This window comes from Natrix helvetica (assembly GCF_964273705.1).
Source record: "Natrix helvetica genome assembly, chromosome: 4".
Classification (NCBI taxonomy): domain Eukaryota; kingdom Metazoa; phylum Chordata; class Lepidosauria; order Squamata; family Natricidae; genus Natrix; species Natrix helvetica.
The window spans coordinates 79,023,259-79,043,141 of record NC_138550.1 but is presented as its reverse complement, the minus strand read 5'-3'; the positions used below and the strand labels follow the sequence as shown (position 1 = coordinate 79,043,141).

The 19,883-nt window shown below is 36.3% G+C and overlaps 1 protein-coding gene across 3 annotated transcripts in view; it reads right to left on the bottom strand.

Annotated features, from left to right (window-relative positions):
• The window catches only part of SLC12A7 (solute carrier family 12 member 7), a 123,838-nt gene that overhangs the window by 12,435 nt on the left and 91,520 nt on the right, over positions 1 to 19,883 (bottom strand). Inside the window, exons 18-24 of one of the 3 annotated variants that reach the window (XM_081950506.1) lie at positions 19,663 to 19,858; positions 16,578 to 16,747; positions 15,051 to 15,182; positions 13,149 to 13,256; positions 11,031 to 11,147; positions 7,353 to 7,534; positions 2,297 to 2,330 (exon numbers count right to left, since the gene is read on the bottom strand). In XM_081950506.1, the coding sequence (XP_081806632.1) occupies positions 2,312 to 2,330; positions 7,353 to 7,534; positions 11,031 to 11,147; positions 13,149 to 13,256; positions 15,051 to 15,182; positions 16,578 to 16,747; positions 19,663 to 19,858 (924 nt within the window). In that variant the 3' untranslated portion in view covers positions 2,297 to 2,311. Of the gene's footprint in view, positions 1 to 2,296; positions 2,331 to 7,352; positions 7,535 to 11,030; positions 11,148 to 13,148; positions 13,257 to 15,050; positions 15,183 to 16,577; positions 16,748 to 19,662; positions 19,859 to 19,883 lie in introns of those variants that run through there. The other 2 variants (XM_081950504.1, XM_081950505.1) reach the window with 2 other exon arrangements.

Here is a 19,883-nt window from a genome sequence, read left to right as displayed (position 1 = left end):
ACAAACATATCTATAATCAATGGTAACTCAAGCTTTAATTGGGATAAAAGTAGGAATTGTAGACATTATTAAGCTCTAATCATCTTATTGCTCTATTACTACAAATAATTTCTCTCAATGCAAATTTGCAGTATCTGGATTCTTAACATACCAATCTACCCCACAATACATTTCTGTAAGAGCTCAATGAAATTTGGGATCTGAATGGAGAAGAATAGCCTCTGACTTAATCACAGCAAGACTGAATGCTTGTACATTTGAAATCTTCCAGAATCTAGGAGGATCTAGGCATTTTCCACTTTTGGTTCTGGATTGGATTGCATTATCTCAGTTGGAGCCATTTTGCAATTTGGAGATCTTCCATCAGTTCCTATATGAGAAACAGCTGGTAGCCACGATCAGGAAGACTTTCACACAACTCCAACCTATGCACCAATTGCGCCTGCTTCAAGACTGGGAGGCCCATGTTCATTCAAGGCTTAGTCACTTCCAGATTGATTCCTGCAATGTGTCTTACCTTGTGCTGCCTCCCCAGTTGAGGCTTCAACTCACCAGTGACGTATGTATTTCTATATCCCCATCACACTCAATGACCTGCACTGGCTCCCAGTAAGCATCCCATGTAGTGCAAGGTGCTGGCTATCACCTATAGATCCCTAGACAGCACTTTGGTCAGTTAATTTGCAAGATCCTTGAGCCCTGTTTCTTCTGACTATACCATGCAATTGCTCAGGATGGGCATATAATTATTGTGTTTTATTATCAGTGTATCAATTTTTACATTATTTTTAATGTTCTCCACCGACAGTCAGAAATTGTGTGTAGGGCAGCCTTATAAGTCTTTATATTTACATACTGTAAATAAAACAAACTTACTTGCATTTCTCAACTTTTTGGCTTGGTTAACATTTTCAGTTTTAGTTCCAATTAAAACATATGCAACAGTTAAATGGTGGCCCTTTGAGGAAATCACTGGATTGGAGTATCCCAAGTGAATGAGAAACATGAAATGGACTGAAGTTTTTTTTATGAAGTCAAGATAAATCTAACTACAGTAGTAAACTATAAACAATTTCAAAGATATTTATCCCTTTTGGAATTAAGATAGAAAAGTTGAAAAATTATATATATTATTTTCATTCAAAATCTTGCTCTAATCATTTAGAATGATTTTGTTTACATCTGCTAGAACTTCCACTTGTGTAATAGCTGGTACTTCAAACACAATCCTTTCTCTCTTTTAAAGAATGATGAGCCAAAACTGAAGGAGCAAATAATAAATCTTTTTATAGCAACAGATGCAAAGGAACCTTTGCATAAATTCAACAAAAAGGCTATATGGGACAAAGCATGGGTTTCCATATATTTACTGAATATACACACACAAACAGTGACACACACTCCAATACACATTAAATAGATATTATGCTTTCAATGGGTGCAAAACTTGCTCACAGAACTCCTTTGTTGTATCAGAGTAGTCATGTACGTACAGTAAGGATGGGTGTGGATAAAAGCATAATTGCTTTTTAATATGCACAATAGAACTTTAGTGCTCTGTAGAAAGATTTTTTTTCAAACAGAAGGTGACTCACTCAGAGAAAATGCAGAAGACAATCCATTAAAATGAAAAAAAGCAGTAGAGTGTCTTTAGTGTATTTTAAAAGAAAAACCGAGAAAGAAAGAAGAAAAATATGTGCCACTTTCCATAGTTATACCTGGATACATGACATATCTTATTTTGATAAAAGGATCTACTGTGGTTCTTGGTTTAAAAAAAATAGGAGTCTGGAGATGTGCAACAGTACATTCTTACAACTTAAATGACCATAAAATGAATAATGATATGGCTCAGCAAACCACTCAGCAACAACAAAAATACATTTTAAAAAATACTTTCAATGTCATTAGCAAATTATCTGCAAATGATGTTATGTGTTTATAAATGAATTCATGTTATTTTTATTTAAACACTTGTGCACTTCTGGTTAATGAGTTAATTTAAAAAAACCTTTGCATCATGGGATTTTGAGAAGAAAACGTCAAATGATGTATATAAACAAAAATTTCATCAGTTCTAGAATATTATTTGCATTGAAAGTGGACAAGAAAAGCAGAGATGTGAATTTAAAAAATAAATAAAAACAAAAAGCAGGAGAAGAATGCTATGCCATTTCACTTGCATGCTGAAGCACAATACATGGACACAAGAAGCACATAATACAAAGCCAATGGAAGGCTACATGCACTAACAATTCAACAGGAAAGCACAGAGGAACAGAAAAACAACCTAAATTGCAGCAAATTTAACTTACAGATGTTCCCATTCTCTACATGGAAAAGAAACAAATATGTAATGTATTACTTGATGCTGAGGGTCATATATTTTCAATATATAGCAAATTAAATAGACTTCAAGTTTTTAATCATCTGTAAACAATATGCTTTCTATATTTTAAAAACCAAACTATCATAGTGACTCCTGTTCAACGTTGACACTCCCATTAAACCTAGATATGGCTAGGCATTTTCATACACTTTTTTACTTCTGAAAGCTTCTGAAGAAGCCAATCATGACTCATCCAGAAAACAGTATATTTATCTTCTCAAGGTGTGAATTACTTTTGTTTCTAGAGAGAAGTTTTCAAATTTCAGGCTACATGACAGCTTCTAATGGATACTATATTTTTAGTGGATTTTAGGTATGGAAAAGTACCATAAATTCTCTTAAAATACCATATGAGATTGACTATGCATTATCTCTGTCTTACTTAAAGCAAACACTTCGAAAGCAATGCCATTTTCTCATGATTAAATCTAACATGATTAAATCTGGATCCAATTTTGTATGTCGAAAATGATTCTCTGAACTTGCTTGGAACTTGCTTCTGTCTGCCCTAAACTGGATCATATTCCTTCCATAATGAGGGTTTTTATCCCTTGAAAACTGAAATGGTACCACACTATCTCCTATATACCTGAAAAACACATAAATATTGTGCTCAGAAAGGAGAAGTTATTATCTGCTACTCGGTGAGAAAGGAAGGATGTAGGGGGAAAGGCAGCATGAATCATCTCCTCCTCAGGAAAGTATTACCTGACCATATTATTTTTGAAGTATTTGGAGATATACTAATTCTAAAAATTAAATTGCTTGCTTTTTATTGTTACCTGATATTTATGCATTTTCAAATACACAAATGTAAAAGCTGCTGATTTTCTCAAAGGAAGCAACACTATCTTCCCAAAGGCACACACAATTAATTTCATAGATCAATATACTTATATTTGCAAATGCAAATATATGTAAACAGAGGTTGCAAGTTGCTATGGATGTGAGAGCTTCTACGCCTTCAAGAAAGTCAATTTCTATCATTCTTTTATGATTCATAAATAGAATAAGCAATTCATGCTTATGAGAAATATTATAAGCTGTTAAATTATAATGTGATTTTATGTTAGCATACACTGTGTCCTTCAATTTACAATCAAAACACTGAGCTCTTTTCCATTTATTTAGGCAGGCAGTTTCATTTGGTTGGTGCTGCCTTTCTGTGCAGTTATTACTTAGTTTACATCACCATCTGGTGGTTGTAGAGATATTTGTTACTTGTACTACTATGCAAATAGTAATGTAGCTAGGTAGGATGAGCTGAGAGGGACTAGGCCAAAGTCACCCAGCTGGCCTTCATGCATAAGTGAGGCCTAGAACTCACACCCTCCTGTTTTTTAAGCCACTACCTTAGCTATTACACCAAACAATTGTTACTTTATTTTAAATACCACGTCAACCATATGTTTTGTAAAGTAAGCAAACACCTGAAAAGCATATAGAATTATATAAATACGGACACTGCATTAAGCATGTCTGAAAGTACAGGTGAAACTCGAAAAATTAGAATATCTGCAAAAGTTCATTTATTTCAGTAATGCAACAAAAAGTAAAATTAATATATGAGATAGACTCATTACATGCAAAGCAAAATAGTTCAAGCTGTGATTTGTCATAATTGTGATTATTATGGCTTACAGCTCATGAAAACCCTAAATCCACAATCTCAGAAAATTAGAATATTGTGAAAAGGTGCAATATTCTAGACTCAAAGTGTCCCACTCTAATCAGCTAATTAAGCCACAACACCTGCAAAGGGTTCCTGGGCCTTCAAATGGTCTCTCAGCCTGGTTCAGTAGGAATCACAATCATGGGAAAGACTGCTGACCTGACAGTTGTGCAGAACCATCATTGACACCCTCCATAAGAAGAGAAAGCCTCAAAAGGTAATTGCAAAAGAAGTTGGATGTTCCCAAAGTGCTGTATCAAAGCACATTAATAGAAAGTTATGTGGAAGGGAAAAGTGTGGAAGAAAAAGGTGCACAAGCAGCAGGGACGACCGCAGCCTGGAGAGGATTGTCAGGAAAAGGCCATTCAAAAGTATTGGGGACTTTCACAAGGAGTGGACTGAGGCTGGAGTCAGTGCATCAAGACCCACCACACACAGACAGATCCTGGACATAGGCTTCAAATGTCGTATTCCTCTTGTCAAGCTGCTCCTGAACAACAAACAACGTCAGAAGCGTCTTACCTGAGCTAAAGAAAAACAGACCTGGTCTGTTGCTCAGTGGTCCAAAGTCCTCTTTTCTGATGAGAGCAACTTTTGCATCTCATTTGGAAACCAAGGACCCAGAATATGGAGGAAGAATGGAGAGGCACACACTGCAAGATGCCTGTAGTCTAGTGTGAAGTTTACACAGTCTGGTTGATTTGGGGAGGCATGTCATCTGCTTGTGTTGGTCCACTGTGCTTCATTAAGTCCAGGGTCAACGTAGCCGTCTACCAGGAGATTTTGGAGCACTTCATGCTTCCTTCCGCAGACGAGCTTTATGGGGATGCTTACTTCATTTTCTAGCAGGACGTGGCACCTGCCCACACTGCCAAAAGCACCAAAACCTGGTTCAATGACCATGGGATTACTGTGCTTGATTGGCCAGCAAACTTGCCTGACCTGAATCCCATAGAGAACCTATGGGACATTGCCAAGAGAAAGATGAGAGACATGAGACCGAACAGTGCAGAAGAGCTGAAGGCTCCTATTGAAGCATCCTGGTCTTCCATAACACCTCAGCAGGGCCACAGTCTGATAGCTTCCATGCCACGCCTCATTGAGGCAGTAATTGCTGCAAAAGGGGTCCAAACCAAGGACTGAGTACATATGCATGCTTATACTTTTCAGAGGTCCGATATTGTTCCATGTACAATCCTTGTTTTATTGATTGCATGTAATATTCTAATTTTCTGAGATGGTGGATTTGGGGTTTTCATGAGCTGTAAGCCATAATCATCACAATTATGACAAATCACAGCTTGAACTATCTTGCTTTGCATGTAATGAGTCTTATCTCATATATTAGTTTCACCTTTTAAGTTGCATTACTGAAATAAATGAACTTTTGCATGATATTCTAACTTTTCGAGTTTCACCTGTATATGAATGTCCATATCTTCATGTACTAAAAGTGTTAAATTCAGGAATTGAAAAAAATGTTAATGGTCTCAGAAGAACAGGTTGTTCATCTAGAGCTGGAGTTCTTCAATACGGGTTATGAGCCTGCACAGAACTATATCCAGAAGTTTCTAGAACTAGCCATCACAAAATAATGAAGAAAGAGCAATTCTTCCAAAAAGTACATTTCTATGGAACATAATGCAGCTTATAGCGCTGACTGAAGATAATGGGCTAAGCTTGCATGACTAGCCAGCACAATTTGGTCAGGAATAATCTGAAAGAAGGTTATTGTTTCAGTGCAGATCGGAAGTTTGGTCAGTTTTAGCAAAGCCCATTGATGCTATTATGCATTTGGAGAAATCCTGTATAGACAGATTATGCCCTTTAGATGGGACTTGGAAGGCCAAGAATAAATACTGGTCTTACTAAAATGGTCCAAGAAAAAATTAGAGAAGGAAACCATTTTCCAATGGTTTGAGACACCAGAAAAATACTAGACAGAATAACGTTCTGATTTAAATGAAAGACCACTGCTTTCAGAAGGAAATAAATATATGGGTGACAAAAACACTCAAAAATGATATTATGGCTACCAAAAAAGTTACCTTCTAAGAATGAAGGCAAATTTGGGTGGATGGGGAAAAGCTTGGGATTGTAGGCATACAAAGAAGAGACAGACTTCCGGTAAGGCAGAAGCTGAGGAAAGAGATGTGCTGGGCCTTTCATGAAACATTTTGATAAAGGGTTAAAAAAAGAAAAGAACCTCTTGTTGAAAGAAAAGGAAAAGGGATGAAATGTAATTGCAGTATAGCATTATTAAAGGGAGAGCCCATTTCTACTGTTTGAAGTGCAAAAGCCAGTATTTCAAAGGATAGTGTTGTTTCTGGGCAAATATTTGCTGTGTCTCAGATTGTCCCAGTGAAATTTGACATGGATAATTGCTGAAGGAGACAATTTCCATTTGGATCATCCTGATATGACCAAGTTAAATGGTGAAAATATTGTTACTCTCTGTCCTATGGATTGCCAGAATGATGATGGAATGACGGACACACTAATGTCAAGCCTGGAATATAAAATTCAAATCACGGGAAGCAGTCTGTTTCTTAAATTTCCGATATAATCTAGAGAATTTGGTTATAGAGGAGGTCTTGGGAACTCAGAGTGCCCGTAAGGAGTATCAAATTGGTTGATGCTTGTGATGCTTTCCTCATACCTGGACTAAATTCCTTAAGATACAGAGAGCTCAGAAGTGTGCAACCCATCCATAGAGGTAATTAAGACATATGATTGGCAGAAAGATGAATTTGTCTTAAATTAACCACCTGTGAAAGGTCTTCTTAACATAAAAGAGAAACTGTCTTACATTTACTGTATGTCCAAAGAACAGTAATAGAGGTAGATCAATAGAGGAGACATCAGAAGAAGGTCAAAACAGACACTTGAATCACATCTATTGTATGATGTAATAGTCAGAGAGTAATGAAGGCTGTGACTCTTATTAGGGAATAAATCTTGTATACTGTATATGGAAAAACTGCTAATGTTCTGATAGTTAAAAATGAAATTGCATTGGTTAGTTGCACAAAACGTGAGGAAGGCAAGGGTTCAATCACCCAATTCAGTAGGTTCTAGAAAACTCCACATGAGGCTCTGCACAAGTGTATAACCCATTTCTATGAATTAAGAGTTATTGTATAGAATGTTACTTAAAAAGGGATGTATAACAAAAAAAGAAAACAGAACAATTTTCACTTTCAGCATTGAAATGTGTGATTGAGCAGCATTCACAAGCCTGGAACTCATCTATTCTTAATAACTTCTTCTATTCCTTAAGTAATTACTTACGGTTTCATACTGAAGAAATCTTTGTAGCCTGGCACACATGCTTCTTTATTTTTATGCTTTTCAGATACAAGTTTCTCTTTTGTCCAGGTCATCTGTACTTTTTCTGGAGCGGTAACAGTTGTCTGTAATTTAACCATTCCTGTTCCATGGGATGCGGTGTTTCTGTCATGGATTAACTGAGCCTGGCCATAGATAAACAAGCAAAGTAAAGATCAGCATTTTTGGCATGTCAGCTAATTCAAAACAGGTAAGCGGTCTGTTCTTAGAAGGTACTGCTTGGGATTTTTAACTTGCAATAACCATTCAATATCTTGATTCCCCAATTGAAAGTTAATTATACATATAATAATGTATAATTAAAATGCTAAATCTGGGTTTTTCTAAAAGTAGTGTGAAATTCATTCTTCCATGTTGTTGCAGAGGATCCAATAATATTGTGGCTTGACAAACTATATGCATATATAATGAATTTCAATATAGGTGAAAAGTCCATGCAAAGTAGCTTTGAGAAGACAAAATAATAATTTGCATTTACATACATATATGCTTTCCAAAGAGTTTATACGTTTATCTTGCAAAAATGATAACATCTATTCCCATCTACTACATAAATAATTGGGGCAGTTGCTGTCATTATCATAGTCACATGATATGAACACAATCAGTATTATAGTATCAATAGTATATAGCCTTTTTCACAAAATTCAAATTGATGTGAATATCTAAAAATCAGTAATTTCTTACTGATTTTATCACTACTGTTGTATCACAACTGATACAACAACTATAATGATATCAATATCAATAATAACAACTAAGTATTCTATTTCAATCACATGGGAATTGACCTCTCAAAAAAAAAGGACTTACAATCAAAAGATTTACTGTTATGCATTGGAAACACAAACATATGTTTAATCTATTCAGCAGTTTGCAGAATTGATTAATACAGACTAACCAAGAATGACTGCAATAAATCAGGGCCTCAATTTATTTCATATAATGTATCTCTCTAAATATACATCATGTATGTGTATATTTTTAGCTTTTTATAACAGTGTGTGGTTTTTTTGCATTCTATTAAAAAACTTAAATAACCAATTATAAATCAATATTTATCTTAAATTTAAATATTTCAATTATATTTACATATATGTATTTACATATATGTATTTACACAAATGTAGGATCACGCATGTTTTTATTATTAGCACGTCAGAAAGTTTGCTTTTTTTCTAATGCATTTAAAATCCAGGATAAGTCTTTACTGCACACAGAAAGAGGTTCGTTATTTTTTTCCTCCTCTTTCTCATCATTATATTTTTTATTTCTTTCATTAGAACAAATTGTTGAATTGTTAGATTATAATCTATTTCAAGGGCATTTCCTCATAAAAGTTATTTTCATATTTAAATTCTGCACAGTATTATCGAGAAAAAATGTATTTAAAAAATGGACTCAAAAACAGAAAAGTTATTATTTTTCTTCCTTGCCCTGCTAAAACGTTTGGCCTGCCAGCCAAATTAATTATAGGCTGAAGAAATTTGGGGTTTTCAGTCTGGAGAAAGATGACTGAGGTTCAGGTAGATAAAGGGAAGGTGGCTAATAATTATTTTCACAGCCACAGAAACTAGGATCAGAAATAACTCTTCTTATTTTATGTTTCTGTAATTCTATCTTTTGAGTGGGCAAAGGAGTGCAACCTATCACTGGCCTTTCCTCTAGATGGCACTACTTTGCTTCATAATATATTGCATGTTTTAAAATCTGGCTGTACTCTATTAGAGTGGATTCTTCTTAGTACAATTTGGGTGTTAAATATATGCCAGATTTCAAAGGTTAACATCTTTTTGAAGATCTTTAAAAGACTTTTTGATCATCACAAACAAGCAAGGATATGTGGGAAAGGCACAAGTGGTAGCAGAGGTACAGAGGTTGATCGGATGGATGGATGGATGGATGGATGGAAGGAAGGAAGGAAGGAAGGAAGGAAGGAAGGAAGGAAGGAAGGAAGGAAGGAAGGAAGGAAGGAAGGAAAATGATAACATTCCTTGCTTTTCTCTCTGCCACACCAACCTGAATAGGCTACCCCTGAAGCACTATTCAAAGTATCACCAAGAGTGTCCTGCAGTGCAGCATATATCATGAAAGCCTGCAACCTGGACTATAAGATAAATTAGTAGGCAAGAGTATGAATTAATGAAAGAATAAAAACATGTATGTATATCAATGTAGTTCTTTTTAAAAAAATAGCAAGGGAGTCCTCTTCAATCGGGTGTTATGCATTTATGTTAAGAAGTGCAGTCATGAGTCATTTCACTGTCATTACATTCAATTGTATTATATTATTTAAAATCTTGGTGAAAAAGAATTATAAATTACCTCAGATGCTAGAGGACAGTTACATCATGATCTGAAAATCTTTCACATAAAACAATGGCTTTAAAGCACAATACATTAAACATGGAAAGGAGATGATATCTACTAAATCCTACTTTGGAGATATTTTTTGTTATTCTTTTAAACAAACATAGACACAGAACTAACTAAAGGTGAACTACAAAAACGAGATTCCATTTTGCTATGAACTAAGGATTTACCCACACTTGAAGTGCCACTTTTTCATGTACTGTACTATAGCAAAAAAATTTCTGAATGAGAAATTTAAAATTCAAAAATAAAAGTATAGCCAATGCCTTTTATTAAACTACTAAGAAAAGATGAAATAAGGAATGTCAGTTTGTAGGCAATAATGTATGTTTAAATTCATTTGATTTCAGATGAAACTAATCAAGTGATCTATGGACCGATTTCTAAGTTCAAAATTTGTAATTTTACAAAGTAAAGAATAGATGGTATGTAAATTCTAATGGGAAATATAGAATATACTTATGCAAATTCCTGCTTTTCCTCCTACATGTTCAATCCACCACTTTAAACAGGACTCAGAATTACACTGGCAACGTAAGCAAATTGCCTATGTTTGTGTCCTTTTGTCTATGGCCGGGAAAAAATCTACATCAAGATGGAATTTAAATAAAAATGGAATAATCTGAAGCAATTTCCAGTGTGCATTCATATCAAAAGTTAACATCCTTAAGCAAGAGAAATGCAAATACCCTACTGATAGGGTACTTCATCTTATTTAGCCTTCCTTTTAATTGATCTGTTTGAGTATATTGTCCGGTAAGGCAATGCAGGATATATTCCATAAGGATTGGGCAATACCATACAATATATGCAACATTCCTTTCTAAAAGATCTTCATTAATAAGGGTACTTCATGTTGCAAAGATTAATAGCTAATAGAGTCATCAAATAGATATTTTCCCCTTTGTATCGTGACGAACTCATGGAGTCAATGAACACTTACCAGAACAAATCCAAACAGATGTTGTTTTTCAGAACAAACTATTTTGTTTACTTCTTCAATATCACTAAGTTAAAATTGTCATGATATTAATTCAAGAGTTAACTATGGAAAATCACTATTGAATGGTATACATTTTTCAAAAAAATGTACTTTTATTTGTGGAAGGGGAACTCTCTGCACGTAATGTTAAAATCATTTAGTAAGAATTAGAAAAACAGGCAGTGGCAATAATTAGTACAGTTATGGTTTAGAAAGGCACTAGAAGTGTTTTAATGGAAGGGAACAACTAGGTGGGTATCTTCTACCTCTTCTTCCTGAATATCGTTAGGTAGCAGACTGTCTACCCCTTGGCCAATACACTGTGGGTTAGAGCGGGTCTTTCTTCTGATTGAGCTACGAGATTCGTCAGTGATGCTCTGAATCTGAGACAGGAAGGCCACCCGGCACAACCAGCATATAGAAAAAGGATATTGCATTAGCTAATGAAACACAATGTTTAATTAAAAGAAACAAAGCACAGCACATTTAAACATCAGTTCCGCAACATAATCTTTATCGCATCTACTCACGGGCACTTTACACCAATTTCTCAAAAAGGGATAAAATCCCTTTATTTCTATAGACAATTATTTCTGTAGGTGGTCAGTGCAATGGCCAAACACTGAATGGTTTCAAAAAAAGAAGAGAAAACTTTTTAAATTAAGGTTTAATATAAGAAAATGAGTAAACATACACTAGAACAGTGATGGCGAACCTGTGGCACGCGTGCCACAGGTGGCATGCAAAGCCATTTGTCAGGGCACGCAAGGCGCTGCCCTGTCAGCTGAGTTCACCCTTTTTTAAAGCCATTTTTCGCCCTCCCCAAGCTCCAGAGGCTTTATAGGAGCCTGGGGAGGGCGAAAAGAGCCTCCCCTGTCCCCCCCGGAGGTTCTCTGGAGGTTTATGAGCTTTCCTGAAGCCTCCGGAGCGCAAAAAACCAGCCCTACGGGCATACTGGAAGTTTTGGAACGGACCTCCGTTTTGCTCAGAGGGTCGATTTTCCTGCTCCCGAGGCTTCAGGGAAGCCTCCTGAAGCTCCCTGAAGCCTCCGGAGGGCTTCCGGGGGGTGGGGGAGGCTGTTTTCGTCCTCTCCAGGCTCCTATAAAGCCTCTGGAGCCCGGGGAGGGCGAAAAAAGCATGCAAAAAATGGGGGGTCCCGCCTGTAGTGTGCGCATGTGCGCTGGGGTGTGTGTCACGCATTGCATTATGGGTGCAGCATGCCCACACACGACCCCCCTGCGCTCCCCCCACTTATGGCACACGAGCCAAAAAAGGCTCGCCATCGCTGCACTAGAGTTTTGCCAAGAGGGATGTGGTATGGTTTCAAAGCCTTTTTTATATTTTATTTTCATCTTAGGGCTCAGTTTATTAGTTAGATGAATGTGATATCATAAAGGGAAGGCCAAAACCAAAAACATATTCTCCAGGTATTTTAAAGTAGTGGTGTTATCTGTTTAAGATATAAAACATCACAGCAAAGAAACTCATTACATATCAACAAGATTAATGTTCCATATAATTAAAAATTCCAGAATTGTACAGTTTAATTCTAAATATATTTCTGCAAAGAAAGAGGAGAGAAAATGCAATCAAGCAAAATTAAAACATGGACTTGGATTAAGTAATGGCAGCCTTAGATTAAAAACAGCCCTCCTTTTTCATTGCCACCTTAGTCAACTTGATCTCTTTATTCTTAAATTTTGCAATGCAGAATGTGTGGGATAAAGAATGTGTGAGATAACTAACAAAAATCTCAGGCTTGCTGGAGAAAAAACAAATTAGTAGAGATGCTAAGCTGAACATGACATGAATATAAATACCGGAGTCCAAGATTCTGAAAATGTTCAGAAATTTGCAAAACTAATTAGGTTAAAATAGTGGGTTCTCCCCCATTCTCCCAAAAGTATAAAGATTTTTGAAATCTGTAAAATGACTCAATAAAGAGAAACAATGAATGATAGTTTTAAAACATGAAAGAGAAACATCCGTATATTAATTTGAAATAATGACATTAAATTGTTTTTAAAAGGCTGAAAAGAACAAATATGAAAAAATGAAATTTTACCCTGTTATTCTCAATAGCATACTACTTTAGCCATCAATCAAAGGTTTTAAGATTCTTATCATTAATAATTTAGTATTACTAAGAAAGTAATGAACTTATTTCTAAGGAAAAATTAAAACTTGATAGAAACTGTGCTCAGACATTTCTATTTATTCCAAACTACATGTTGAGTGATTAAATGCTCCTCTTGACTGAAATAATTGAAATGGACTTGTCATACTTATGATTCATAAAGGATTAACCTCTGTTTGTGGGAATATCCAGAAATAATGTTCTCATTAACTAAAATGCTATTGCCAAACTAAAGAAAATTCATTACCTCCCTCTCCCTTTCATTCTTTGAGAGCTGCATTTGTTTTAGCATCTGAGATCTCTGCTCCATCACAAGAGTCTTCTCGTATGTAAAAGCTGAAATATCATTTTCAAACTATAAAAACAAGTAAGTATTAGTTATATTAAAATTGTCTCATTTTGTAGTATATTGTAACTTTTGGCAAAATTTGTACATCTAGCACTAAGTTAATAACAGCTGTTGAGACAAGAATTTCCATTGCTAAGCAAGACAGCCATAAAGCATGATGTCAAGAGATCAAGCCACTTAGCAACGATAGTCCCAGCATTTTCATTAATGACCTCCTATTGGCTTCTCCATTGGCTTTGCTTATCAGAAGCCAGTGGTGAAGTTTGCAAATGGCAGTCAAATGACCAAGGAGGTGGCCAGAATGTCAAAAATCTATTGTAACTACCACTCGTTCAGTGCTGCATAAGTTTGAACGGTCACAGAATGAGTGGTTGTTAAACAAGGACTGTAAGTGCTTCAAATCAGATTCAAGTTTACATGGGCCCGTTTTAAATCAGGTTACACTGCTATAAGCATGTTTTATATTATAAAATAAGAGGCTGATACAGACATGGGCATCCTGTGCATTGTGATGCAAACTCTGACCCTTTTGTACTTGGAATGTGACCACAAGTATGCGGGATATCACACGCATGGTTCTGTCATGATGTACATTTTTTCATTTTAACAAAATCTTGTCTTGTAATAGATATGCCTGATGCAGAATGGTTATGTGGACTTTAACAATGATTGGGGAATCTGCAGTCCTCCAATCAAAGCTGTGGGATGTTGTAATTTACAAAAGTCTGGAGGGCAATAGTTTAAGTTGCCTTGAAAAGGAAAGAACCTAAAGTAGCAACTTGCCAATACATTATTAAGTGAGTGACACAGATGCCTATAATTATGGGACAACAAATACACAGAAATAAGTCCAGAAATGCATTTATAGTTCAGAAACAAAGACAGCACCCTTCCCCAAAAATCATGATTCCACCCACTCTATCATTTCACTACCTATAGCAGTTTCAAGGCACCTACAGACTGCTATATGTGGATTCTGGCCATCAAAAGTTGTCCATCAAAAAGCTGTTTTCAACTTTTGAAATGAGCATCAGTATCAACTATCAAATTTTCTCAGCTTAGTTTTTTTTCTTAGATTCATTTACTTTGGGAAAGCCAAACAGCATGTTTCACACATACCATGACTTAATATTGCACTCATCTAAATTTGGGAGCAAGGTTGATCCCTGCTTTGTTAGTCACATCCACTCACTGCTTTTCGCATGCTAGATTCCTTTATTAAGAATTTCTTTATTGGCTGTGGAGTAGATAAGGAAAAGGAGTGGGAAGCCCACTGGCAGCTGGAAAGGACAGGTGCAAAGTTACATTGAATGGGATTCTTTATATCCACTGTGACATATTCTGTTGTTACACAGTTGTTTGGTTGGATTTACTGTTCTACTCCAGTGGGTCTAGATTGACAAAGTGCCAGCTGTTTCAGTGCACTATAGCTTTGGCTGAAATAGAGAAGGGGCAGGAGATAGAAATAGGCAAGAGAAGTTGCTTGGAGCACAAATTCTCTTACAAACTTTCCTTAAAATTTGATGCTGAGAAAATGAAGTTCAGACAGATTTAGCTGAGAAAAGGGGCTCCAATTTCATCCTAAATACTCTTTACTGAGAAAAGGGGCTTTACAATTTCATCCTAAATACTTTGAAGTTCAGAAGGACTCCTCCCATACTGGAATTAAAACTTAAAATCTGAACTTGCCTGCTCTCTCCAAAAGGACGTACATTCTCCCATTGATTTGGGGAAATCACTCTTTTTCAGTTGAAATTTTGCACTTCATAAATGCATTAATTGGTAATTGATAGACCTTACCATTTCAACAACTTCTACTTCAGCTTTAATTCGAAGGTGGTATAAAAACATCTGAAGATCACTTTTCATCTGAATACTATTATCATCCATCTGAGCTACAGTGAAGATGCGCATTCTACATTTTCTCCACACCTATAAACAGAAAAGCACACTGTATCTAAAAAATGCAACTAATTTGACCAGTACAGCTATTGCTGAGAGACTTTTTAACTGGAGGCTTCTGATATTTATGAAAAGATATAGCACTCACATATAATATTTTCAGCATGCCACCATAAAATCATTAGTTTTGCTCAGCTTAAATAAACGTAGATGGTGTGGCTTAGCAGTTCATATTGTACATCAGACCACAATAACCTATCCAACAAATTATTTTTAAAGAAATGTTGGTGGAAAAGTGCACAATGTAAAGCCTCCAGTAGTGTTGAAACATATTTTGAAGAGGTTCCCAGTTACCGTGTCTAATAGTGAGACATGCTGGAACATCAACAACTTGATTTAGTTCATCAACAGCTAAATATTGTATATCTGTTGCCTAATGTTCATGTGGAATATTATGTGAATTAAGATAATAGTGCTAATGCCAAAATGTGTCATGTCACATTTGGATTACCAGATTTAAACTGAAAAGATCTGGACAATCACTAGATGCTAGCTGGTAGCAGAGAATAATCCAATCTAGAATATCATTTAGTTTTCATCTTCTAGGGCAGGGGTGTCAAACTCATGTCATCCCGGCATCGTCGTGTGATGGTATCGAGACTTTTCCCCCCTTTGCTAAAGTGAGTGTGGCATGGGCAGCGTATGACGCATCCGGCCCACAGGCCAGGAGGTTGACAGCTCTGTTCTAGGGTATTATCCCACCATACTTTGAACCTTTGGGAAATCTCATAAGGAAGCCATATCTTTATTCAAGTTATTAATTTAAAATGTTGAAGAAGGGAGGGGCCAGTCCTGCATCTTACAGAACCACAACTGATACCTCACACCAGATAGATGAGGAACCACTGAGGAGCACACTTTTTAATTTTCAAGTCAGCTATATTTACTTAGTTGTCATGTGTCTAGCCTAGCCTTAATTTAATTGCTAATTAGAATGTCAGAGGTTATTTCGTTGAATGTTTTGCCAGGATACATATTTAACTGCAACCTATTAAGGAAGTTACCTAATCAAAGACTGAGGTAGAGATAGCCTGGCAAGACTTGTTTATGATAAATCTGTGCCAATATATGCTAGCATTTTGCTGTCTTCAGTAAAAAGCTGTACTTCCTTGCCTTGAAGATAAAGAAAAATGTTGTTGCTCTCACCATCACTCATCAAGCTCATTCTGAGATTTACCTTTCTTGAGTGCCTCTCTAATTATGGGCTGTGTATAGCCTATAGTTCGATTTCTTGTCTCCCTTTCATCCTGTTCTTTGTGTTGTTTTTAGATCACTATGAGTCTGAAATAACATTACCTTTTTATATGTGAATAGCAATATATCTCAATCTTTGCAAAGTTTTCCAAGTAAAATAAATGCTACCACCTTATGTTGTTTCAGGAGGAAAGGAAGCAACATGAGCATGCCACCATCATGAACAATCCACCATATATCTATGTTGCCCTCACTAAAACGTTCCTGATTCACTGGAAACAAGTCTATGTTTTTAGCAACTAGTAGAGCTTGTTGTGCAGCTGTTGTTTCTCGTACAGTATCTGAAACACAAATGGTAATTGGTATTTTAGAGTTGGATAAGTAGTATTTAAGGATCTTAACAAGAATCAACATACACAGCAGAATGAAAGTGTATTACTTAGATGTAAATCCACTTCTCAAAGTAGTCATTTACGAATTCACACACAATGGTTAAATGAATACACCAAAGCCTATTTGCAATGTTCTATAATTTACAGAATTTTTTGTTAGAAACCACACCTCTATGTAGCATACATAAGTAGGTGCAGTTTCCACTAAATCCTTGGTAATCTGAGAGGAATGCTGAAATTACTCAATGCTGAACAGAATTAGACAATGGATTGTGTGAATAACCAGTTCTATATACATATAGATAATGTACATAGCTTGTTATCCGGTGGAGAATCTGGTGCTCATAAGGTGACTGAACAAAGCCCAGGTCTTCAATTGTTCATGAATGGATGTCCATAATGAAGAATAAAAGTGGAATGCTGGGCTCAAGTAATACCCTGCATAATTCTGATATTATAATATGTCATGACCATGTGGCTTTAAAGTGATCAAAGATCTGAGGAAGATACAGTCATTGACATGGATCAAAACTAAGTTTGATTTCTTCAACTTTCTACATGAAAAGATTTTGAGAAGAAAACTTCAATCCCTTGAAGTGACCTTGAAAAGCCCAAAACAAATGCCAGTCATTTTGTAATGATATAACTTTATGACACAGAAAGCAACTCTTGGAACACACCAAGGAAATGCAATGACCTTTGCAGTAATAGTGAGGGTTGAGGGGAAAAATAGGCATGATTCACCTTCTAAATGGAGTGTGAGAAAAAGGTTTGAGGAGATCTGTGAAAAATGTTATTTGGAGATGTGTGAAAGGCATTATTTTATTTTATGAAGAATAAGGATGCATCTCCACCTATGAAATACATTTCTCTGTAAGTCAAATTCACTGCTACTAAGAATGCAATTTTCCATGAAAAATATGATTTGAATCAGCTGTTGAAGTGGCTTTAACATCAGAACCATGGAAAGATCCCAAACAGGAACTGATACTCATATTCGTGATAAACACAATCAAATATTTCCTAAAACTCTTTAAAATGCATTAGAAAAGAGTTAACTAGTATCCACCAGAGGGCAAAAGAAAGAAGTATGTTTATGGAAGTGAAAACAAAGCCACACTGCTTCGGAAATAATGGCAAACCCAAAAGGAAAGATACTGAAGGGAACTGAATTTATTCCTTTCTTGCATAATCTGCAAAGGATCTGTACTTAGCTGCATAACAAGTTCTTATGCAAGGCTTCCAAGAAGCTAGGAGGACCTATCTATGTGAACCTGAAGGGAAGTTATGGCCAAATCCTTCAAGCTGTAAAGGAAGAGATAGTAGAACAGTAGTTGGTAGCAGGTTATCTCAGGACGTAAAGATATTCTCACAGCAAGCTAGCTGCAGTCTGAACTGCTGAGCCTATTACATGATAATGAGGATGCATCTGGCTAATTCTTTGGAGATTTTTGCAAGGACCCTGGTAACAGAGGACCAGGCTGAAGAAACTACCAGAAAAGATTCATTCCATGAGAATAAAAAGCCCTAATAGTTCTGCCTCTGCCACCAGCTTTGAGTGTGCAGCAGGGAAACTGGATTGCTTTAATGTTACTTGATCAACTGATCATGGCTGCATTCAGTATATAGATTTCGATAATGAAAATCATACAGATCAATGCCTAATGGGAAATGTGAGGTTTAAAAGTGGAGTGGATTTAGTAACCCTTTCTTGGCATCAAAGGATATAATTTCAGCTGTTTAACACCTAAATAGATCCCGGAAGGCTGACAATTTCACTGACAGGGTATTGAGATACTTCTGATGGAGACCAAGATCCATGGATGTGTTAAAGATGTGGCTCTCACTCAGACATTAGCATGCCAGTGGTGACAAGCTGCATCAGAGAAATGGCTGCCCTTTCAGTAAGGTTTTCCTGTAGCTAAGCATCAATTTATAGCTTGTTGATACAGTGGAAAAATGGAGCTTGATGGAGAGATTTCAAAGATTGAGAAATCTGAAACCAGATGTAATGATGCTAAGATAACATCAGTGGTGGGATTCAAAATGTTTTACTTCGTTGGGGGTGTTTTTTGGAATCCTGACAACCAGTTCTATGGGTGTGGCTTGTTGGGTGTGGCATGGCGGGTGTGGCATGGCTTGGTGGGCGTGGCAGAAGGATACTGTAAAATCCCCATTCCAGAGGAAGGTTACTGCAAAATCCCCATTTCCTCCCGATCAGCTGGAACTCGGGAGGGAGAGAATAGATGGGGGCAGAGCCAGAGATGATATTTACCAGTTCCCCAAACTACTCAACATTTCCGCTACCAGTTCTCTGGAACTGGTCAGAACCTGCTGAATACCACTCTAGATAACATGCTTGTAAGGAACACTTCCAGAGATGAGCAAAATAGTCCTTATCACTATGATGTTGGCATCTGTTTGGCATAAAATGAAGTATAACATTCACACTCACTGAAATGGCACTGATAGTCACTTTTATGAACCAGATAACCCTCAAAAGAACGAGAAATATCTTATAATTGCCCCAGAGCTACAATTGTATGGAAGGGTATGTAGTAAGATTTACTAAGAATTTTGCCCTGTGTATGAATCACAGAGACTAGATATGGGAGTCTCATTTTTGAATGCTTCTTTAAATAGGAGTTTAACTAGGTACAGAGCCAATGCAGATGAATACATACATGTGTATACGTTCAAGTGGATAATATCCCAACCATTAATTACTGTCTGTGAAATTCAATTCACTCTGTTATCAAGCCATCAATTGCAGGATACAGTTCTCTTTGAAACTTTCAACATAACTGTCAATTCGATAAATATAAATTCTCAATCTACTCGTATTGATTTTAAAAAACACATACCAACAAAGTTTTTCCAAGAGAATCTATTATCCGTCTGCTTCCAGGATTGAGGCCATGCCATCAAAACAGTATTATGTTTCATCCCCCCAAGACCAGCAGACTGAATCAAATGAGAGATTCCATCTCTAACACTGGGGGACACTATGATTTTGCAAAATCCTTTGGTTTTTTCTGTTCCCATTAAACAGCGAATATTCTTTAGGGGGAAAAAACAAATTAGG